The sequence below is a fragment of the Parasteatoda tepidariorum genome, chromosome X1 (assembly GCF_043381705.1).
Source record: "Parasteatoda tepidariorum isolate YZ-2023 chromosome X1, CAS_Ptep_4.0, whole genome shotgun sequence".
In the NCBI taxonomy this organism is placed as follows: Eukaryota; Metazoa; Arthropoda; class Arachnida; order Araneae; family Theridiidae; genus Parasteatoda; species Parasteatoda tepidariorum.
Window position 1 is genome coordinate 19,121,140 of NC_092214.1, and position 25,172 is coordinate 19,146,311.

General features: G+C 29.0%; 1 protein-coding gene across 5 annotated transcripts in view; it reads right to left on the minus strand.

The window, feature by feature from the left end:
* The window catches only part of LOC107443979 (cyclic AMP response element-binding protein A), a 202,078-nt gene that overhangs the window by 54,483 nt on the left and 122,423 nt on the right, over positions 1-25,172 (minus strand). For 2 of the 5 annotated variants that reach the window (XM_043040056.2, XM_043040055.2), the window contains exon 1: positions 12,288-12,619. The exons of the other annotated variants lie outside the window; for them this stretch is intronic. In XM_043040056.2, the coding sequence (XP_042895990.1) occupies positions 12,288-12,434 (147 nt within the window). In that variant the 5' untranslated portion in view covers positions 12,435-12,619. Of the gene's footprint in view, positions 1-12,287; positions 12,620-25,172 lie in introns of those variants that run through there. 5 annotated transcript variants of the gene reach the window in all.

Below are 25,172 nucleotides of genomic sequence, written 5' to 3' on the forward strand. Positions count from 1 at the left end.
CAAGTCAAGATAATATTTAAATATTATACATAAAGTTTTTGGGACTCAATATTGTTTCATTTACTTTTTTATTGACGACATTGCCGTTTTTAACGTTTCCTGTTTAAGATTTTTTTTTTTTTTTTTTTTTTTTTTTTTTTTTTTTTTTTTTTTNACGATATAACAAGTGAATTTACAATTTGAGGCAGGGATTATTTTAACGTTGCAAGAAATTTAAATTGTCTATATACAGAGGTGGTCAAAATCATTGTTAAACCAAGTTAAATAAAGATTAATTAAAATAAAGATATTAACTACACATTTTGTTATTACTTCAATTATATAAAGAAAATCTCTTGATAATATCCGGAGATTCAGCGGTAATGACAAAGATTCAAATATCCGCAACTAGAATTTAGTTTTCAACTTGGAAAAAAAATTAGATGTTGAAGTATTAATAGTATTTAAAGATTATGGTAAGATGCATACATTCTGAAATTTTAATTAGAAAGTCCAACTAAGATTAAATTTCTTTGGGAATCCATACTTTAAAGTTGCCTTATAAGTATTTTTAAAAAGAGTTTCCATAGATGAAGGTCAAATCTAATCCGACTTTCTTTCTGTTTCATTCGAAAACTGAAAAAATCAGAATTAAAGATGCTCCTGTATAAGCTTATCAGAATTGAAAAATTAATTTCTGAAAATACTTATTTGAAAAAGATAAGGAGTTAAGCATCACAAGTAGTCCGTTAGAAATTTTGAACCCATATTATCGTTCAAATTTTCTGCTACCTTTAATAGAGAAAAATCACATTATCGCAATTACCCCCACATGGTACGCACCTTTATTCTGTTTTAAGGTTCAAGGAAAGGATATCAACGTTAAACCACTCATTTGAGTTAATGCAGCCTCAATTCCTGTTCAAAATTGATTGGCAATCATTGAAAAGTGAGTGGATGCTTATTTTATTACTCAAAAAAGGAAAAAATTGCAAATGACACGTATAGTATAAATAACTCAGTTTTTCGAAAATATTCAATAGCAAAGTGAAGCAATTTTTTGAAATGGAAGAGCCGTTGTGCTATTTAATAAAGAAGGGAATGCAGTGACTAAATAAAAGGAACTAATAAATAACTAAATAAATAACTAAAATAAATAACCAAAGAATCATTAAGTTATGCAATTGACGAAACATTTAATTTTTCTTTCAATTTTATCAGAAATCTTTGAACATTATTTTTCAAGTTTTAAAAGGGTTGAGAAGAATTCTTAGAAATTCTGAGAATAAATATGTCCAAGAAAAAAGTAAAGAATGGGATTCATTTCTGTGCGAATTAAACGCGCCATTTATTTCTTAGCAATGAAATGCACAAATATCATCAATCGTAACATGCTTCAGTGCAGCTAGCTAGAACTAAAATAGCGAGAAATTGCTCGTCTTACTTCAGAAAACTCACTTTTTTGAAAAGAAAAAAAAACGCGTTTTAAAATTTCATGTAGAAAACCTGAGGGACAGAGAGAGAAAATGCAGAATACGCTTTTAATCATTTCTTTCTTTTTTAAAAAATTTCCATACTAGAAAACAAATGATTGCTATTTACTTAACTCGTTTTTTTTTTTTTTTTCTTTTTGAAATATATAAAATCATCATTCATTGTCATTGAGGGTCATCGTTCTATCAAAATAGGAGAATCGGAATGCAATCGGAATGCGCAAAGTTTTCACAAAATTTCTTTAGATTTTTATAAAAGAATAATTACAATACTATTCTGCAATCAGCATTTTCAGAGAGGTCATTTGAAAGTTTGTCCCTTTTCATACCTTTGGAAAATATTAATTAGTTTTCCTTAAAAAAAATTAAAAGAATCAGTTTGTACAAAAATAAATTCTATTTTGAAAATATTTAAACTCGAAATACTACTAAGTTTCCTAATCAAAATTAAAGACTGCTTAGTCTTATCGCTATAGTCTTTTAAGGAAAAAAAGTTTTTTTTAAACGCTATTTATATTTATCTAACAAAGCAAAGCCTTTATTTCCTAACTTTTTAAAAAAAAAATGATTACTTCCTCCTGAGGCCTTTTGTGATGTAGAATGAAACTCAATTTAAAAATGAAAGAAATATAAGCGCTCCCCTTAGCAGTGCGGTTCTTCCATGCAAAATATCACTAACTTAAAAAATTTTACAATTGATTTTCAAAGTAATTTCAGTAAATTAAAGAAGCAATGAAATCCGAAATGTAACAAAAAATGTTAATTGTTAAAAAATTTGAAATTTTCAACATTCCGATTTTTTTTTTAAATAAAACTTTTTTTTTCAAAATAAAAGTTTAAGGCTTTATTTGAAATTAAAGATATAATTTATTTATATACAGCAAAAGGAGTAAAACTAATATCTTTACGAAGCAAGTTAAGAACCCACAATAATTTAAATTTTATCAAAAAGAAAGTAAAACATTACTAAAAGAAAATCAAATGCTTAGTTACGTAAATATTACGTGTAATTTGTTGTACCTTGTCTTTCAATTTTCAAGAAAAATTTATATATTTCCTATGAGAAGAAAGAATCATTAAAATATCAATTGATATAAAAATTAAATTAATTCTAAAATATTTCTCCTTAGAAACAGGTTTTTCACACTCTTACAAGACAATAACATTAAAGAGAGCAAAGGCTTTAAAACCAATTCGATTTAATTTTAGAAATTAAGAAATTTCGTTTTTTGATGAAGAATTGTGGTCCATGATTTTAAAATGGTTCTCATAAACATTTTGCGCTTTCATATAAATCAACGATGTATTTTATTGTCAGGGGTCATGTTAGGTGAAATTTGAGTTGAATTATTTTAACGAAAAAATTGACTCGTCATAATGTTTTGCATTTTAAAAATGGACCCAAAACAAAATTATATTGAAAAACGGAATATATGAAGCTTTCAATTCACGATTTTAAAATTATAACTTCCAGCAGGATACTATTTTGTTACATTTTTTACAGGACCTTATTTTCATATATTCACAATAACGGGACCCTTACAAAAATAATCATATTCATAGGGTAACTTAAGGTTCAGAAAATTAATGGTAGAATTTTCACAAATTCACAAAACCCAAACCTAACACAAAAAGTCAGGTCATTTTTTTTCTCACATAATCGCAAAAATTCAAGATTTCAAGTCACCCGAAAAGTAATAATCTTAAAGTTTGAAAAATATTATGTTTATAAGGAACTAAAAATTTCTAGTTTTCTGTTATGGCGACATTTTTTCATGAAAGTACATTTTCTGCTGCTTAAATGAGAAAAACTATGCGAAAAAGGAGAAAATTGAGACTTTTTATGTCTGGTATAAATGCAGGAAAGTAAAAAATAAACATCATTCAACATAGCGACCGACATAAGCGGGTAACTTCTGGCCGAGTTACAAAAACTAATCCTTTAATATAAGCTTATTTTCCAAGAATTCTACTGCATACTTTAAGTGGTTGTACTTATTTATTATGGGCTTTATTCCTCCTCCTGACAACTAACTATTAAAATAAACATTCAGTGTTATCAATGACGTAAAAAGTTATTGTAGTCCAATCATTTTTTATTATTTAACATTACATATAAGTAGCTTTTTATAGCGAAAAGCTCACTATTACGAAAATTCCATCTGCTATTGTAGATTGTCGTTATAACGGACTTATATCTTCAGAGAATGATTAAAGCCTTACTTTCTAGAGTTAAATAAAACTGCTTAAAAACTTTAAAATTCAGAATAGTTAATGTGAAAATATTTTGAAATGTTGGTGTGAACAGAATTAGGCTAGATTAGCAATATTTAGGAATATTCTTCTTAATATATTCACTTGACCTAAATATTAGATATGAGCAAGTGCGTACGAGATGACTAAATATTGCAGTAAATATTCATAAATTATCACTCGTGCATACCATAACTCTCTCAATAATGAATCTCTGTGAGTAGACAAAACTGATTAAGCATGCATACAAATCTTTGAAGGGAGAAAAATACAACCGTTCCTTGACAAAGCGTAGAGCAATGGGATAATAAACCAAATATTTGCATACCTTTTATCAAAATGGTTCTTCTTAGTTCGGGTACAAACACGATTTTTCACGGCTTGTTTAGTAGTTTTATATCATGAAGTGTGCCATATTTTACTCTCTTCAAAAACGGTGCTAGTAAAAAAGTAGGATGTTCTCACCTTTTGACATTTTTTTAGAGTCCTTGGGGCCAACGGAGGCGTAAAAAAAGCATTGTTGCAATCAGTGTTACGAAAAAAATATAGAGAGCTATTTCATTTCACGATTAATTTTAATGAAATTTAAAAAAAGGAAGATATCACAAAACAGAAACAGAGAAAACTTCAAAATCAGAGACAAAATTTGTTAACTACTGAATCTTCATACATCGAAAACCTACCAAAAATTCATACAGAAGAGGTAACTAGGAGATTTTCAGTTCAGCCTAAATGTTTGTTTGAGTAGTACAAAATTGACGTTTTTTAAGTGTAAAATTGGGGCAGGTGATAAAATAGAAGTAATACAAACACTGGGGCCGGGATAGCCCGGTTGGCAGGGTGCTAAACTCACGTTCGTGGGAACGGGAGTTCGAATCCAGTCGGCCGATTGATTGAATGTAGGGTTTAGTGGCGCAAGGTCCAGATGAGGACATGCTGCGCCAAGCCAGTCGGCCGAAGACTCCCCGTGTAGTAAATGATGACTGGTGCACATTAAATCTGTCGGGTCACAAAGTCCTCCATTTCCCCATAACAAATTATACCTCTGGGAGTAATGAATTAGAGATCGATCGCTCTCGAGTTCATGTCAAAATTACGATCATTTTGTTTAGCTGGTACTTTCAGAATATTAGTTTTATAGCAAGTGCCAACTTTTTGGAGGGTACCGTTAGAGAAATTCGAACTTGCTAACATGCTCATTTATTTCCTTTTTTTACTGTTAAAATCAATATTTAGTATTATCAATAACATCAAAAGATAAGTCTTTTTTCTGCTATTTTAACATTAAATATGTGTACAACGCTCAATATGTCTTCAAACGCTCGCTATAACGGCGATTTTAGCTGCATTTGTAAACTGTTGTTATAATGGACTCTTACTGTATATATAAAATTTTTAAATCAATTCTTCGACCCAATAAATTGGAAGATAAGTGGATTACGTGGAACCATTTTCTCCTCGTATCTCTTTGAAATTACACAGATGATATACTTTAATGGTATTTTCTTCCAAGTGATGTTCGTAATTAATTAAAAAGGTACCATTTATATAAATGGTCACATAGCGTGACACGAGTAACTTACACGCAGTCATCGAACTTGATCGTGGAGGGGTGTTAGTGATAAAAATGTAACTCATCAACATTTGTAAAAAAAAAAAAAAAAATGTTTCGCAAATCGTCCAGCATTCTGATTCAGGATGTCGAACTTGGATTGCAAGTAAAGAGGGAAAAGATAATATTTTTTTTAAATTGAAGCGGAATGCCGCTAAAAGAATTTTTGTTTGTCATTTAACTGACAAAGTAACTTTCCCATGTAAACGTCAAAAGCTGGCCAAGCGGCCTCAGGTGAATCCCAAACCTACACCACTATACACTGAACTTTCAAGTAAAACGCCGCCGGCCAACTGAATTCCAACGCGTTCAAGTTCGTGCTTCCTCACAACCGGAGGTACGCGATTCATAACTTCCACCAGGTCATACACATATACGAGTATTTAATCTTTCAACCTTTTTTATTATATATATATATATATATATTCCCCTTTTGAATGAGAAAAGAAGATGATTATTTTATACAGTCTAGCTTCGAAAAATAAATAAAAACCTAATTCGTTCAGCGAATAACATGGAGGCGGTTTTAAATGTGTATAGATATTTTGCTTTTGTTCACCCTCGGGGTGCGATAGAGGAAAAAAAATTTCGGGAGAACTGTGGGAAAATGTAAAGGAAACATATTCAAGTTTAATGCAGCGAACTTGCTTGTATACTAAGGTCAAGTGTATTAAGGCGATCTAAAAGAGTGTTCAAGTATTTCTGTAATCCTTTAGGGCTTTCACGTGTTTAGAGTCATTTATCCTGGTTATCAAAATAAAATGAAAAGAAAGAAAAGATGCCCCATATTATATTCATTTTTTTTCTTAACGACCATTAAGATCTAATATCGAATAGCATGAAGACAGTTGATTTTTAGAAAAATGTCAGTACGAAACGGGAAAATGCTAAATTTATCGTCATTATAGCCCTAAGTATTCAAATAACCTATTTCATCTAACAGAAATTAAGATATACGTGATACAGCTCTCTTGTTAATATTCGAGGTGATAAAATTAAAGTTTCAACACAGATTTGTTTTAATTGAATGAATATTATCTTCTTTTCAGTTCTACCGAGACAAACTGGGTCAGATGTTCGTTTCTAATAATTGGAGGCAGATTTCTTTGAGATGTAAACGAAAATAACTATGGGAATCGAGTATGGTATTCCCATATCTAATACTAATTGTTCAACATACTTTTCTTTGTTGTTCCATAATAGTTGTCTGAAATGTGATCAATTTGATTTAATCGGATTAACAGGTATAAAAACAGAAAACGTTTCCTAAACATGTATAGCACATGCATGCAGCAGAGAAAGGGTTAACATGTTATCTGTGTTTAATAAAAGGGTATACACCTGAACTAATAACATTGCATTTAACACATTGAATAAGAAATTTTGTATTACAACATGTTTCGTTTACCCTGTATTTAATAAAAAAATGTTCTCAAATATTCATTTCTAACTTAGGAGTCTTTATTTAAGTAAACAGTTCAATGTATACTTAAATTTCCGACATTTTTCGCATTTTTTTATGTTATGTCCGTTTGGAATTTAATGTGGTCAACTGTTACCGACTTAGAAAGAAAAAAAATACGGAAAGCATATTTCAGAGAACATTTTGGAAAGATGGCGTCAGTTTGCTTAAAAAAATTATTTTATTTATCTTAGTAAAAAACTTGCTCCCGATATTACAACAAACGTCAGTTGATCAACGTAGTTCGTAATAATTTAACACATCCATGCAACGGAAAACTTAAAATTGCAAGATTCAATAAAAAAAAAGAAAATTTATCGATTAAAGTGCACGCAGATTAACGTACGAAACAGCATATTTTACACATATGTCTATTGTAAAAGCATATTAAACCTTCGTACACTTGTGTTGAGTTTAATGGCACTTAATAAAATGATATAACGTATTCAACGTAACGAAATCATACTCAACTAAGACATCTGAGTAGAGTTTAAAGGCTTTGGTACCAAATTCGAAATCGGCTGTTTGACATGAAACTAAATGATATAACGTAATCAAAGTAACGAAATCATAGCAAAACTAAGACAATCGAAAAACAGAAAAGATCAATAGAGTACCTCGGGGTCGAAGGACTAGTGTTTACCTAAGAAAGGTCAATCATCCGAAGATGATGGAGAGCTATGAAACTTTTAAAAAATTTTTTTATTTTTTTTAGCCTAAATCTCATCCTTAAAGCATAGCTTTTCTAAGGTAAGAAGGAAATATCATATTGCAAGCAATACATCATATACAGAAAACTATTTTTAAAATGTTTGAAAAAAAATAAAAGATTTAGAATTTGGGGAGGAGTATCAATGTAGTGTGACTTGGTGATTCATCGTATAACTTAGTTTTTTTTTTTTCTTTAGAAACATCGCTCTGCACAATTTACGAACTGATTCCTCTTGTAGATCCGCAAATACAGACTTTTCATGTATATAAAAAAAGGAAATTAATACATTGTAAAGGATATGCTTTTAAAATACAGAAGTAATATAATTATTGTAAATGTAATATCAGATAAAATCAAACAACTGTCAAAGTGAGTAAGTTACGGTAATTTTGTTACGTAATACACGTTTCTCAACAAGAAGGATGGAGTTCTTTTTTTTTCTTCTCTGTTCTAGAACCCGGTTTTTTAAATCTTATCAGTAGAAAACAAAAAAGAAAAGATATTGCAAGTTTCCATGTTATGAGAAGAGGTTTTTCTTCACCAATATCGAAATTTTCGATGATCAAGATCTTCATAGTAGGTTTTTACAAGTTTCACTTATTTAAAAAAAATTTACAAACTAATTTAGAAAATATTTCAATTATTTGATATGATTAGAGCTCATAAAAATAACGTATTAAAATTTTTATAAAAATCTTATGAACTGATTTGGAAAATAAAGTTTTGCCCAATTGACTTTTCATTTTGAATTATTTTTTTTTTTTTTAAATGTCAGAACCATCCTCAAGTTTAAGAAATAAAATCCCCCTTTAATCAAAGATGAAAAAAGGTTAAGTGGTTTCTTTGACAACTTCATAATGATAACAATAAGAGAAATAACAAATTAAAATTGCAAATAAACGGTAGCGCGTTTTTTACTTATAATAGTTTAGAAAATATACTGAATAAAAAAGTATTCGATTTTTTTTAAAAGTTATTACATTTGGCATTCCACAAGCTCAGTTCTCAGTATATCATTTCTTAAAATTGAGTCTATATGTTAACATTTCGCTTAATCTTTGGCAAAAAAAATGTTTTTAGACGAGGGAATTAATGTTTATACAAAATATCTAAGACTGTAAAAAGCGTAGTACAAAACTTGCCTGGTCAACCAGCAACAACTATATTAAAATTGCATTTCATAATCTTCAGGCTATAAATATATTTGTGAAAATCACAAGCAAGTAATTACACAAGTATTTCACAATCCATTCGTAAAGTTCAAGAGTACTTTTAGTATGTATCAATTGGAAAAATCATAGCATAATAATGAACATTTCAATTAAAAAAAATTAAAGTCGCGTTTGAGAATGATAACTGCCTTCGCTGTTCATGTTATAAACCAAAGCATGATCGTTTTGTAAACCAAATCGTACAAGACAAATTACAAGCAATTTTGATAAAAAGAAAAAACAGCCATCGACTATTTTTATAATTCAATATAGTCACGCAAAAAAAATTCCATAATTTTAAATTTTTTTTTTAAAATTAAGGTATAATTTTCTTCAAAAAAAAAAAAATAATTCTTTGATTTGCTACTATGAAATTTTTTAAAAAGTGAATGATTATTGGAAGAAACTTATTTGGTTTTAAATTTCAATCTTACATTGAAAAATTAGCTCATGCTCGAATGAATGGTTAGATACCAATTTTATTTAGATTAGTTTAGTAAAACGAGGTTGAATGAAAATTTTAAATTATGAAATACATGCATGATTTGCAAGTAATATATTTATTGTTTCTGTGCGAATAATGAAGCGTATTCATAACTAAAAGACACTTTCTTAGGGCACAAAATATAACTGATAAATAATCTGGCTTCATTCAAAATAATTATGTGCTTCACTTTATTTCTACAGTTTTTTCCTTAAGTCATCGAGTTATGCGGGCAATTTTATTAAAAACTTTTCATTTGAAATTCCTGTTTATCCCAATACTTTTATAATATTAGAAAAAAGGAAATAGAAAAATTACTATTATTTTTTACCTTATATCTTTTTCAATATTTAATGAAATAATTGTATAATTTGTTAGCTCTGCAAATTAGTTGAACTAAAATAAAATGTCTTGACTAAAGTATCAATATTAGGAAATCTAAAAAATTGCCAGGTAAGAAAAACATTCCCTTAAGATTTTCTTTCAGGCATAGTTAAAAAGAAAACACAACAAGGAAAATATATCCAGTCGTTTAAATGAATAGTAAACCTAAAAGGCCTAACCTTTTTTTAATCTAACATTTTCTTCGATTCTCTTTTAAGAATCGAAGAAAAACGTGTGAGCGTGAAACGTGTAATTACTGAAAACGAATATCTAGTTTTTTCTTCATTATTTCTGATTCAAATATTCTCATTTAAATTTTTCTACATCTTTTGCTCGTATATTTAAAAACAAAATATTCTAAAATAATTGAGTAAATGTGAAGTTACTTTTTTAAGTAAATACAAATTTACGAAAATTGTTTTTGTAATTACACTGTTTTGAAATTGTTTTTCTTCTTGAGTTAACAGCATTTAATAGAACTTACCAATTTCACCTTTATTTAATATGTTAGTAATCTTATTTTAGTCTTATTTGTATTTAATGTGATTTTTCATCTTTTTACCATTTGATGTTTTACCTTACCTTACTAAGTTTTTACCTGTATTTTTGAAACTTTTCTTGTTGGTTAATTTTATTCACTTAGATGCTTTAAGCACTTTTAATTTTTATTCCGTTTTATTTTTATTATCTTTTCGATTTTGAGATTTTTCTTATGTTTATCAATCTTTTTAGTTTTGATTTTACTTTTCTGTAGTTTTGTAGGGTTTTGTTCACGTGACAACGGGTGAAACCCTTATCCGCAAACTCCTTCAGGGGTAGGTCGGTTACTATTAGTTTTATTTAATATACTTACTGAAAATAATGTCAATTTGAAGAGGTTAATTAAATCAAAGTAAGAAGTTGGAAGTTTTAGTAATTTTTTTTGTCAAATTCCGGAATAAACAAACAAGCAAAGATGCTAAGTGGGAGAAATCGTCAAACTTTGGAACCGACATCTTTAACAAAATTAAAAGCGTGCTAGCTATTTGGGAAAAACGTAAAATAAACAAAAATTTTACAATATGTAAAAAGGATGGACTAAGCAAAGCATTGTTTTAATATTTTTACAATTTAGAATTACCAAACGCTGACTTATATTTTTTTGATAAATCTCTAAAGTAAATGATCCGATTCAATTCAAATTTCAAGAAGGCTATTTGCGGCGATTTCATACAAATAATTATTAAAATCACTGAAATACGCAAAACTGAAATTTCTACTCGATGCTGGATTTGAACTAAAATCAATACCACCTTTATTAGGGTATTGATTAGTATTTAATTTCCACAACAATTATTACTTGGCAAACAATTATTTTTTTAATGTATATATTTAACATTTATATAGTTATGCTTCTGTAGACACTTCTGTCCAATCCTTATCCAAAATTAAAATGTTCAAGTTTCTCAAATAAAATAAAAAGCAAATATTTTCTCCTTCAATTAGCTACTTCATTCTACATGATTAAATATGCTTTGTGCAGCTTGAAATTTCCCAAAATTGAGTCACATTTGGCTAATAGTTTAATTACTTTTAGATATAGGTTTTAGAATTAAGGCACAAATATTTATAACTGATATATAACCGGTGTTAAATAGCAGCCGCAATTCGGAGTTTTAGACTATTAATATTTAACTCCATAGCCTTGTAATTTTGAACCCAACCCAGAAGAAAAGGGAACTCCTGCATCAAGCATTGAAACAAACTAGCCTTCGTGGAGGACTTTTCGAAGCAACTAACCAGCATTTGCATTTCATAGACAGGAAAACCACGAAAACTTCCCTCGGTTAGCCAGACGGTAAAGGGATTCTAACTCAGGATCCGTCCACCACTCTGAGGATATTTTCCTACACTTTATTAAGAGGTGAACGCTCTACCCCCTAACACAGCTCGTAACTGATATATTGGGCTACTTACAATTTGCTTATTATTATACTTTTAAACTTCAAATCGACGGATGCCAGTTTTCCTGGAAAGTTCAAAATGCTGAGAACAATGATCTTTCATGCCGAAATGGCGGAGCCTTTACCTCAATAACTCTCTTAGTTGATAATTGGATGCTGTGGGATTACTTTTGAATTTTCTGTGGGATTACGCTTGAAATAATTAAAAATTTAAGAATGAAAGTCAAAAGCAGATTTTTCTTATTAAAACCAAGAAAATTTTATGCTACTTATGCTCAGGGCACGTAAGATTTCAAATATTTGAAAATTCAAGAATGTTCATGGCAGATTATTCAACAAAGATTTTTTTTTTATAATAAAGAAATAAAGTTAATTTTATGTTACTTGTACTTTGTGGGCAAGTAGGATTTTGAATATCTGAAATATTTAAAAATGTACAACAAAAGCAGATTTTTCTTCCAATAGTGTGGATATGCAGATTAAAATATAAATAAGAAATATGTTAAGTTCGTAACTGTACTAAGAAGTATTTCTCTTTACATAAAAATAAAGTAAGCATTTTTTGAATTTAAGTATTTTAATTCCACTAACTTGAACACAAAAATAAAACCGATATAATGTTTTACAATGTTTTTTAACATAATGTAATGCCACAGAACGTCTAAAACTGTTTGACACGTGACACAATTATAGCAAGCATAAACTACCCATATGATTTAGTCAATACACAAATTTATGGAAAAGATTTATTTACCTGACATTCCTCCATGACATCAGGATCCATAGTATCATCAGAAGAAAACATTATATCGTTAGGATCACAACTTTTAATTAAATCAACGTCGGGATAAACACATACCAGTTCACCGCGTCGATTTCTTTTACTAAAAGAACGTACCATGAAGAACCTAACATAAACAGTATCCTACAAACAAACGGTGCACCACAAAATTCCGGCCGGCTTAACAACAACAACAAATATAAGAAATGACAGCACGATTTCAAGGAACCACCTGCATTCGTAGGGATTCAGAAAACACTTCGGTCCCCGGTTTCAAAGTCTCTGACAACTTAGGAAAAATAGGCGGCCCGATTGCTTCGTATCTGCGTGACGTCACTCTGACGATTATATTTCATGAATTTTCATTGGGCAAAGAGTAGGATTTGCAGAAACGTCACCGGGAAATGTTTCGTTCTTTCTTTTTTCTTCTTTTTTTTTTCTTTGGTAGCAAGCGAATACGATTTGTTATAAAGTGTAGTAGCGAGGTTTCGGTTGTTTATGTTTTGTTAATCTAGGTATTGGGTATGTTTTTTGAAAATTATGGTGAGAAAAATATGCTGTTACTTTATTTATGGATGCAGATTTTAAGCTGGAATCATCAAGTTATGTCGCCGGAAAAATTCTCTTTTTCCAATTTCAATACTTTTTTTAAATAATTAATCTTGATATTTATTGGAAAAAATTGCCGATTTCTATTTCAATAGTTATATGATTAATTTATTATTTCCCCCTACAAATATTGTTTATTCCTACATCAATATTTTATTGGTAATTAAACAGCTTTTAATTGAGGTAGACTTGAAAACTGTTTAAAAAGTATTATTTATCGAGAATTGGATATTAGCAAGAAAAAATGATTAAATTAAAAATGCCAAAAGTTCTCGTATGGAACAATTAAAGGGTGTGGGAAGAATGATAAACCACAAATTAAAATTGTTCAAGAAAGCGTTTGTTGTGAGAAACCCATGATTTTCAAGAAGACATTTATGTATGTTGTTCTGTTATCGGGTCGAAATTTCGGAGACTTGAAAAGTATTTATCTGGAACTAATACTAATTAACAGTTTGATACAAAAATGTCTACTTCAGATAAATTGCCGCTTATTACTATAGTACCGCCAGCATTTCTATTAATTAACATTCAAACCAAGAATATGTTTAAAATGACATCTTAACGAATGAATATTATAATTTTAAATTCTCTTAGATTAAAATATGTTTGGCAATATTATTAATTACGTTTTATAAGCTAACGGTAAAATATTTAGCGCATAAGAAATGTGTAAGAAAGCACAACGCACATTTTTTTTATTTATGTTGAATTAAATTGGTCAGTTAATTTGGCATTTATTGCTTTGCATTACGCAGACTTTCATAGGTTAAAATGGATTGAAATATAAATTTTAAATGCGATTGATTTGTAAATCTGACTGAATTATTTACTAGCAGGGTAAGTTTTATACACAGTTTTATGAACAGCATAATGTCTATCAATAGCAAAACGAAAAGAAAAAAAAGAAAACTAATAACAATCTCACACGTCTTCTTTGCACGTCTGCCAAGTCTTGAAAATGGACGCCTATTTTTGAACTCTTGAAACATGATGACTGTTGTATATTTTTGAAGCGAATGAAGTTTTAATAAAGTAATAACAATTTCTGTTTATTATTGAGTTGTTTTGAATATAAAATCTGTTGAATTTAAATTCAATAATGAATTCTGGTTATAAAATATTTTATTATAAAATTTTTATAGCAAGTTAAATATATCTTTGGTTAGGGAATCATGTTCAACTTTCGTTTGCATGACTCTATATGTATTATGATCCCTTCTATACCACGAAAAAAGTTATTTCGCAATATATAGCAACATTTTTTTATAAACCAAAATTCTTAAGTTTCAAGTGATTGATCAACATTAATTTCTACAATTTACTTATGAATCACTCATCTAATAAATTAAATTGAATAAAGTTAGCATTAAATAATAATTTTGAAAAACGCATTTAAATAATTCATTTTAAACTGTTATCTAAAAAATTATATTTCCCTGAAAGTCTGATAGATTTTAAATTGCCTGATCATGATATTGCTGTTTAAATTTTTGCAATACATGTAACAATGTTGAGTTTAAAGTAATAATAAAAAATCAGAAAAAAAATTTAAAAAAAAAGAAGAAATATACCATCTTTCTATTGAATAAAACTAGAGGAAGTTCCTTTAAACTGGTGATAAAGAAGAATGCTAAACAAGAAATACCCATCTATGATTATAGAACAATGGCGAATGCTTTAGACGAGTTATTTTAGAACACACAAATAATGATTTTAGTGGCCTAAATATTTTGAATCTTTCACCCTTTCTCAAATCCGGCGTGCTTCAGTCTCAGAGATGAATAAAATAGATAATGCTGCTTGCTGTTGCAGACGATGTTATGGATCCAAATTACCAAGAGCAATTTACGAGCTTAATATTCATCACTTTAACACATTTCCTCTGAATTTAAGCAGCAGACGATTTTAAATCGCCAGTTAATAAATTCTATTTCTCGCAGGAAGGGGGACTCCCCAGGGTAATAAATGGAATTTTCGTGTACACAAGAGTAGCATAAAGTGCTGGATAATAAAAAGAAAATATTTGACTGGTGTCATTTTTTTCTGAAAAAAAAAATCTTTTGCAGTATATTTTACAGCTACTTTAAATAATCGTCGTGTTTTCGATAAAATTCAGAATTTTCATAATTCTTTTAAAACAGTTTTATATTTTCGCAAAAAATAATTTAATATCTTCTAAATTTTACCATGGTAATATATTGAAATAAATTTCGTAACTTTAAAATTCATAATAGAATTGAGATCTATAATTAATGTAGAATGTTATAGGAAATGTGTAAATTTTAATAAAAATATCTGTGATATTCGTTCATTTAAATACAACTATACGTGTTTGACTAAAAATTAAGTACAAAAAAAAGTTAGAAAAGAGGTATTTCAACTGAAAATGCTACCAGTTTTGTTTATAAAAGTGTTGCCGTAAAAAGAAGAAATAAAATAAATCGATATATTAATTTAAGCATAGAAATTGGTCTATATACAGACTTAATAATATATTGACCAGACGTTTTCGATAATAAACATTTAAATTCTGTGCAATTTTTTTTTCGAATGAAACTGTTCTATCTTACTTTATATTATAACTGAACTTATCAGCTCTGAGTTTCTTCAGTAATTGAGAGCACGATTATAAAGAAATGTTAATATATGTGCACAGCGCCGTGGTGACTCAGGGGATAGAGCACTCGCCTCCCAATGAGGTGACCCGGGTTCGACTCCCAGCGATAGATGGTCGAATTCCACACTTGGCTCGCACCGACCACAGAGCTGACTTAAAATATCCTCAGTGGAGGATGGATCATGAGTTAGAGTCCCCTTACCGTTAGGCTAACCATGGAAGGCTTTCGAGGTTTTCCTCTTCGTGTATGCGGATTAGTTCCATCAAAAAAGACCTCAACGAAGGTAAATGTCTCCATTTTTCCCAATACTTTATCCAGGAGTTCCCTTGTCTTCTGGATTGGGTTACGAAGTTTAACTACTTATTTTAACTTTAAGGCCACAGAGTTTAACATTGGTAGTCGTAAACTCGAAATTGGGTCGCCTGTTCGGTGACGGATATAAAATTAAATTAAATCTGAGTACAGTAATGCATAACTAAAACGAATTTTTGCATTCTAAATTGTTTTACACTACGATTTCCCTCTGCAACTTCAAAACGCTTTAATTTTTTCCTTATTTTTACTAAATTTTTTAAATACTTGATAAAAAGTATTTTCAAAATTGAATCAGGGAACAAATTAAAAGAGTACAGAAATAATTTCACTGCCTTAGATTTCCCTATCGAGGAAAACATAAAGAGGTAAGTTCGATTGGAAATCAGATTTTTTTATTTATGTTTAATTTTTTTTTCAAAATTTAAAGTGAATTAGCTTAAGTGGGTGAGAAATTAGATCTTGTACTAAAATTGCAATAAAATGAATATCGTCAATTTTCAGTCTCCTGCTTATTGTATAGGAAAAAGTAAAAAAATAAAACAAAATTGAAAAGAGCCATTTAACAACGTGCGCTTAAAATGGCAAAGTAAAATGATAGCACCAATACTCAGATAGGATAAATTACATATTTTTTGTTTTCGTTTGCTAATATAGATATAGATTCGATTACCTTTATAGCATATAATAAGCTATTTTGTGTGAAATAGCATGTTTAAACTTGTTTTTCTTTCCCTGTTAAGAAGTACTAAGCTGTTTAGCTTAATAAAATAATAACAATTAGTATGTAAGTTTAAGAAGGGGGCTGTTTTTTTTTTTAAAAAAAAGGAGAAAAAAGGAAATTGTACTGAGCGCCAAAAAAAAAGAAAAAAATTATCATCATGAATAACTATTGATCTAACGATCGGATCTTCGCGTTCTAGGACTCAAACTTAATGGTTCAAGGTGGTGACCTCAAATATGCTACTTAATTAGTGAAGCCGATATTTCAAGTTGTGAAATCTGACACAAAAATGTACTTTCTCTGAATAAACATACCCTTTTTTCGACGGTTTTGGATTTCTGACCTCTATCATTTCCCGCAATCTGGGAAATATGGACCGAAGTTTGGACCTCATAAAGTTAATTTTACTTTTTGCGTTATTTTTTTGCCTTATCTCGAGAACTTTTAAATCAAATTGAATATTTTACAAATTTTAATAAATCTATATTATTTTTTATTTTTTTAATTCAGAAATAATCGAAAAATTTTTTAATTTTAAGGTGTACAATTTTTTACCTCATTTTAAAATACGTCATTTTACATAGCAAAATGCAGAATTTGAGCAAAATTGGTCGAAGAGTATCTGAAAAATTGAATTTTAAATACACGACTTTTTTAAATTTCGATTCCTCAGGAAATATTTAACCGATTTCACTCAAATTCTGTATTTTGTCATGTAAAATTATATACTTTAAAATAATTTTAAAAATTTTACACCTTCCAATTCAAAATTTTTTCGACTATTATTAAATAAAATAATGAAAACTAATAAATATTTACTAAAAATTATCTTTTGCATGGATTTATTTTTGGATAAATGAATTTTATAATTTTGTGCAAAAGTTTTCAATTCGCTTCAAAAGTTCTCAGATATGGTGAAATACGCAAAAAGTAAACTTAACATTATGGGGTCCAAACCTTGGATCGCTCTCCTGACCAAACTATGGGGACCATCTATCCCAAATTGCGGCTATCCCTATAGTTTGGGTGTCTGAAATCCGAATTCATCGAAAAGAAAGGTATGTTAATTCAGAGAAAGTATGTTTTTGTGTCTGATTTCATAACTTAAAATATCGCCTGTAATAATTAACTAACATATTTGAGATTACCCCCTCGAAACACTAAGTTTGAGTCCTAGAACGTGAAAATCCGATAGTTAGATCAAAAGTTATTGAGGGTGGTCAGCTATTTTTATGGAGCACTGTACATTACAGAAGTATAAAAATTCATGATATCAAAATAGAATTTTGAAACGCCTGATTTATAAAAGAGTTTGAAAGTAAATTTCTTTCCATAAATAAGAAATATATGAATTTTAAATAATTGTAATATTTATTCGATAAAATTATTGTAGAAATACCCCCCCCCCTCCAAATAAAAAAAAAACGTTCAGGGAAGATAAAATTAATGAACAGCTCAAAAACCAACTCATAATCGTATCACCAAGTTTAAGTACAATAATATGCTAACTTATCAAAAGGACGCTATATCTTCGTGGCAAATTCTCTTCAAAAGTAGTCTAAAATTTAAATTATAGAAAAATTTAGTTCAGGTATACCTAGATTAAGCTATGAAATTTCCAAAGTTAAGAATATTTTTTTTCAAAACATTACAAAAAAAAAAGGAAAAAAATATAATTATGGCAGGATTTTACGGGATTACGCTCGGAGGAGCAATCCTGCAATAATTTGTCTGCATTTAGCATTCAAAATTTCCTGGTTTATACTATAATTATCTGAACTCATTTTTTTCTAAAAATTTAAAATACCTGCAGAGATAAAAAAGAGCTTGCCATGAAAGTTTCTTCCCTGCTACAGCGTCCTCTGAATATGTTAGGTTAAACCCTATTATTGCGTTTCTTAAACTCGGTGACACGTTATTATTGTTCAACAGAAACGTAGTTCAATTTAACAGATTATTAATTTTGCAGAAAAATTGCCCCAGATTATTTTTAAATTGTCCAATATTATAGTTCAAAGTAGAGCTGATTTTCCTAAGACTGTAATAAAAGGTATTTTATGCGTATATATATTTTAACTATTCATTACTATTTTAAATCTGTATTCAATATAAATAGTTCAAATGTATTTCTTTATTTTTTATTAGCGTGTTTATTTCTACATAGTATTAGGCCTTTTAATTCTACTTTCATAACGGCACAGAACGAGCAGAAAAAATTGCAAACAATCGGTTAAATACCGGTGTATATTCTTTTTTTAGGTTAAATTTACCTATGCTGTAACAATTGGTAGGTCGAGAGAGAAAAAGAATATGTATAAGTAGCAGGTATTCGTGGGAAGTAGCAAAAACGAGTTGAACGCACTGAATAAGAAGAGAGAATCTTCAATGTCAAGGGCAGGAACGAGAATAAACAATTCCGAAAGAGCATCCCAAGGCCATTCCAAACGATCAACTCCTCTCGTTCGGATTCTACTTCTTTTTAGATTTTCTAGTTGTTATTTTTTGATTACTTGTAGTTATTTTTAGCATCATGTGTTGCTTATTGTTTTGTAGATACTATGTAGCGATTAAAGATGAAGTAATACTTGTTAGGAGAACAATCTTAATGTATTATTTAATTTTTATTGATTAAGTGAGTAGCTTTTTTACTAACACAGATTTTAAGTATTTAACTTTTCGCAATCTTGTTTTTCGTTAGTCATTAGATTTCCATCAAGGTTATAATTTATTTTACTGTTAGTGAGTTAGTTTTTCCCAACTTCTATTTATTTTATATTTTTATTTATTTCATACTTTTATTAATTCCAATTTTTTTTTATATATACTTCTCTAAGACGCTGCATTACGATTAATAATAATAATAGGAAGAAGAAGTAGAAACTGGCAATACTAGCGATAATTTTTCGAATTTCTATTTATTTTATAATTCCATTTATTTCATATTTCTATTTATTACATATTTTTATTTTTTCTTAATTTCTATTTATTTTAGCTGTCTAAAAGACCGAATAGCGATCAATAAAAAATAAAAAAAATATTAAAAAAAGTGACAAAAATAGTTTATTTAAAATTTATAACGCAAAACTTATTAATTCGAAAATGCTCTCAGGGTTTAAACTGGTATTCGATTTTATCGTCTTTTTTTTTAAACTTCTAATTATCGTTTTCAGCTAATTAGGAAGCGAAAGCTCTGTTTGAGAGAAATTTGATATTATTAAAATTTTTTTTAGCTATTTTGCTTTTCATAAATATTGTTTTTTTAGATTTCTGAATAGAATAAAAAATCGAATTAAACTGGGTGATGTTACAGGGGGATCATTTTATGAACAACAAAATTTAAAGCCGAGACTGCAAAGCTTTATTTAATTACGGTTAAGGAGTTTAAATTTCATTTAATTAAGCGAATTTCAATATTATTTTCCTGAGTAAAGTATTCCCTATCAAATCGCTTCTCTAAAGCTATTGCATTTCTGAAACGTTTTTTTATTTCTCTCTTATTACGATTTAATTAAATTTATTTAATATATCAGTGTTCTCTCCAAACAATTTCCGTGTGATATGGTGTATGGTTGAAAAGAATAACTGAAAATAAAAAATAAATAAGTTACAAAAACAAAATAACGAAAAATTTAGGTTAAAAAGATTTTAGTCTGAGAGAAAAAAAAAAACACAGATTTCTCCATTTTTACAATAAGCGTACAAAAGACGTATTTAAATAAACAAGTATCACTTACATGATGATAATAGAAAAACATAGCATGTCTAATCAAAAAAAAAAAAGAAAGAAAAAAAGGGAATGATCAAAATATAAGTAATAGTTATCACATGATTTTTTTTACTTATAATTGATATCGTGTTTTTTGATGCCCGAAGCTATTTTTTGTTGTTGTTATTAGTAGAAAAGTCAATACAAATTAGTGAGTCAATTTAATGCCCAATATGTTATTTTAAATTTTATTTAAATCAAAATAATAATCAATTAGTAATTAATTAATAATTAATTTTAATAATTATTTATTAAAGATATTTAGCATTAATAAGTATTGGTTAAGCTTTAAGTGTATTATAATGTTGAAACTTTTTGATCTATTTATAGAATTTTGAAAGCATTCACATTTTCGCTAAAAAATTTCATCAAAAAAGAGTATTTACATTTTACGATTAAAACAGACTAATTTTGAAATGTTTTTTAAATGTGAGTTTTATGAAACAGATAAAACTCACATTTTATCTGCCCCATAAAACTCGCATCACTTACATCACATTTACCATTCAAAACAAAATTCAAAGTTCAATTAATATAGAAATGTATATTCTGAGATTTAAACTCAAATTTAAATACTATTTAAAATACTAAAGTAGAGTTTAAATAATTATTGATCAATTTTTAAAGTTAAAAAATGTCAAAGTTTTGTTAGATTTTTACTAAATAATTTCAATTAGCTTTTAAACTAATATTTTAAGTAGATTTTTTTTAAACAATGCATATAGTCTTAAAACTGTGACAAATGAGCACTTTTCTTTAATCTATAAGTCCCGCAGTGGACTGATAGTAAAGACACGGTTCACAGTAGAACATCGAAGTCAAGCATCACAGACTGCGGTCAGTAAGCGGGTGGGTGACTACTATGATCAGCGTAGAGACCGAGGTAGCGCGGTATCGGTTCTCGTTAAACTGTTCTACCGTAAAGTGCTCGACTTCGCGCAGGTCGTAGGGCTACCAAAGCAGAGGAGCCATCTGCAGAGGATCGAAATTGCGATGGCATGTCTTCGGATCATCCTCAGAGACGTTTCCCAGACCGTCGCCAATAGCCCATTGTGCAGCTCCTGTACAACGTAAATAAAATACCTACCTATAGTGCGACTTTGAGGAGAACTCCTCCAAACTGAAAGTCGGGGGTTGTCTGCTGCTATGGTAACAAGCGAGAGCACATTTCTAATGGGGGTGAGATGGAGGAGGGAAGGAGTCGATTGGTTTACTCTCGACGACCTACGCTAAGATTAAGAAAAAACTATTCACCCCACACCCCTATTCGAAGTGACCTTTCCCCGTAACCATAGTACCCGCCACGACACGAGACGGGTGTCTGGAGGAGTTCTCCTTAATTTATAAAGTCGAAAAAGGAGGGAAGGGAAAACCCTCTAAATTACCCATGTGCTAACTAGGTCTTGATTCTCGGAAGTTTGTAGAAGACTGTGTTTGTCCTGGTTAAAAATTTAGAAGATCTGTTTTACGTTAAAGTATGTCAGTTTTTTGTTTACATTTCAATTTGAGTTATTAGGCTATTATTCTAACTCTCGACGACAAAAGACAAAGATTTGTGCATGTTTATTCGAAAAAAAAAATTTCCATTATATGAAAGTTGTATTGAAAAGAGTTTTCTATGAGTGACTCTTTTTTTTCTTCTCCTTCTTAAACTTCTCTGGTTGGGTTTTTCCAACTCCAAGTTAATTTATATCCATTATGCGTTTAAATCCCTAAAAAGTGAATTCCTCTAAATTATTTTTATATTTATCATGTTAAACGTCAAGGCTATCATTGTAAACCTATGACACAATACTGTTATTTCAAATTCACGTCACGATTTGGCTTCATATGAATCTTGCATAACTGTTCGTCAGAAAGTAGTCTTAAAAATCGAAATCGTCGCAATAAAAGACACTGAATATTCAATTGTTTTATCAGGTAAGGCATTATTTGCAACAGGAGAAACTTACAGAAGAAAAAATTAGCCAGTGAGCAATGAAAAAAAAAATTGAAAAGAAATGCGGCTTTAAGGCTCGATGTAGGAAAGACATTGAACTCGCGGAAGCTCAAAATTTACCGCATGGGAGCCTACGGCTTTAATGGGGGCCGATAATAGGCACGGCTTTCATGTTTTTATTAACATTTGTCTTGCTTTTTTTTAGCAACTTGTAGGAAAATTTTGATAAGATAAAATGAGATGGTGTTAAGATTGTTGCTGAACTTCTATGGAAATATAGTTAGATAATTAGATGTGATTCAGTTCCGTTGAAACAAAAGATGTGCTATTTGGTTAGATCTTTTATTTTTTACATGTTTTTATTTTTTCATACTTAGTTTTTAAATCAAGGAAGCTGGAACTTGTTGAACTTTTACCATACAAGGTTAATTAGCAATTACTTCCAACACACAATATTTTATTGTCGGTCAATTCATAAGGAAGTAGTCTTAGATAATGAATCTGGGATACTTATGTAAAATTAAAAAGTCTTTGATTCAAGCAGTAATGTTACCGCTCATTCATTTTATTATTTTTCAGAATTTTTCATTTTTTATCAAAAACATACAAAAAAATGGTACTCAAACGTAATATTTAGGACGCAGTTAAAATATTTCCATGTATTTCGGTATCAAACATTGGCTGTTAAAATATCTTCAAGAAAGAAAAATTCTATAGCTATGCTTTGATCAAATTATGTTATATACAGATGGTGAATCATTTGTATTGTTATTTTTGAAAGTGGAATAAGTCTATAATGAAAGTAATATAAATCCAAGGCTTTTAAGGGTTACTGTGTGAAGGAATTTAAAAATATTGGTGATATCTTGAACACTATAATTTGATGAAAGATCATACGAGTTTCAAATATAAAATCAAACTATATGAAATTTATTAAATTTACTGAAATACCGCACATACTACGTTTGCGTGCAGAAATTCATAAAATGTCTTTATTTAACTCTTTTTGGAAAGATAAATTTCGGATAAAAATTTTATTGAAGAAAAGTAGTTAATCTGTAAAAGCTAAATAGTAGTATTTAAATGAACAAAATTGGTAAAAAATGATATAAGTTGAAAAGTAAGAACATTCGCAGCTGAAAATAAATAAGACAGTTTTAATTTTATCCCACTGCTTCTAGGAGGGATAATACCTAGTAAAAATACAGCTAAAATACAGATCATGATATAGAATTAGAGGTATAATTGCTACTAGATAGTTTGTGAATACGACACTTGAACTTAGAATAACAAGTAGTTGGTTTGACCGAAGCAACTTTAAAATTAGTCACCATTTATGAAATACTACAACGCCCAACACGCCTGGATAAATGGTTCTTTTTAAGGCTGTTTTTCGGAATTTTAAATTATTCTTGCTTGAAAACTGTTAAAGGAAAACAAACTAATAGCACTTAATATTTATAGATCTTACCAAGTAGAGAGATAATGGAAAAAGAAAATTTTTTAATTAAACTCCGACAATGCTTTATTTTTCACTTTCGTTTTAGGAAATTTTTCTTTTACAAATGCTACAATTGAAGTTAAATTAGTTAATCCACGTTTAAATTTTGTATTTAATAACATGAAGGTTAACAATATCTTCAAGGGGAAAGAAATTTATAAATTATTGGGTCAAGTGCGAATAACAATTGGATTTTGCACTTGTCTCATGTTACACTATTATGAGTTTCAATATTTATAAATAACAAATGGTTTAGCATATTTGGCTACAGCAAGTGACGTATTACAACGACAATACTGCAGAAACTTGACATGTGTGTAAAAATATGTTAAACTTTTAGACACCAGTGTGGTTGTTATCACAACAATTTTCTCTAAGAAGAAAAAAAATATTGGAAAATCCATTGTAATATTTTTAAAAATATTAATTTAAATTAATTTATTAAGGTATAATAATTATAAAACTGCAATTACGTTAAAACTTTTAAGGCTGTCACAAACTTACAAATATAATAGTTTTAAGTAAAATATATTGCGTTACAAATATAATAAAAGTTATACTCCAGGATGTATATCTGAGAAGTAATAGGTTTATTGCTAAATAAATATGTTTAAGGTATATTTTGTTATACTAAATAACAAAAAAGCAACAAAATACTTTTGGCTGATAATAATAACACACTTACTTAATATATTAACTATATAATTATGGAACAAAATATCTGGCATAAAACTTTCATATTTAAATAATTTCTCGACTTAGAATATTTAGGAATGAAGAAATTAAATATTTTGATATAAAAAAAAGCAAACAAGGATTCCAACTTATTTTTCTGCACATTGAAGTAAATAGAAAAAACTTCCTTCACTCATTTTGTGCAACAGATAAGCTATTCTATTATATATATTACTGGAAGATATAAATGGATCATAGATATAAATAATGAACATTAAGTTCAAAATATGACTATTTTTCAACAAAACATATCCACTAGACGTTGAGTTGTCAGAGGTTAGATAACTCAATTACTCTATCTAGTTCAGCGACTTCCGGATAGTTCCGTTCAATCTTATCTTCTATAATTAACGATAAGAAAATCTCGATAGCTCTGTCACTTACCGTATACACAGGTAATTTAGAGAATTCGAGGTTAAAAGATCCATCTTAAGAAGATTTTTGAACATAGCTTCGATTTATTTTGACGCTAGCCGGAATTATTTTGAAATATCTTTGAAGGTCAACTCTCTAATCAGCAGATCGTCCTGTAGGATAAATATTTTTCTAAGATATAAAGAAAAAGGATCTAGTAGGCTTTTGATCGTAAAGAAAGAATCTATTTTATGTTTTAACCTAAAATACGTTTCACAACTCTGCAGGTGAGCTTGA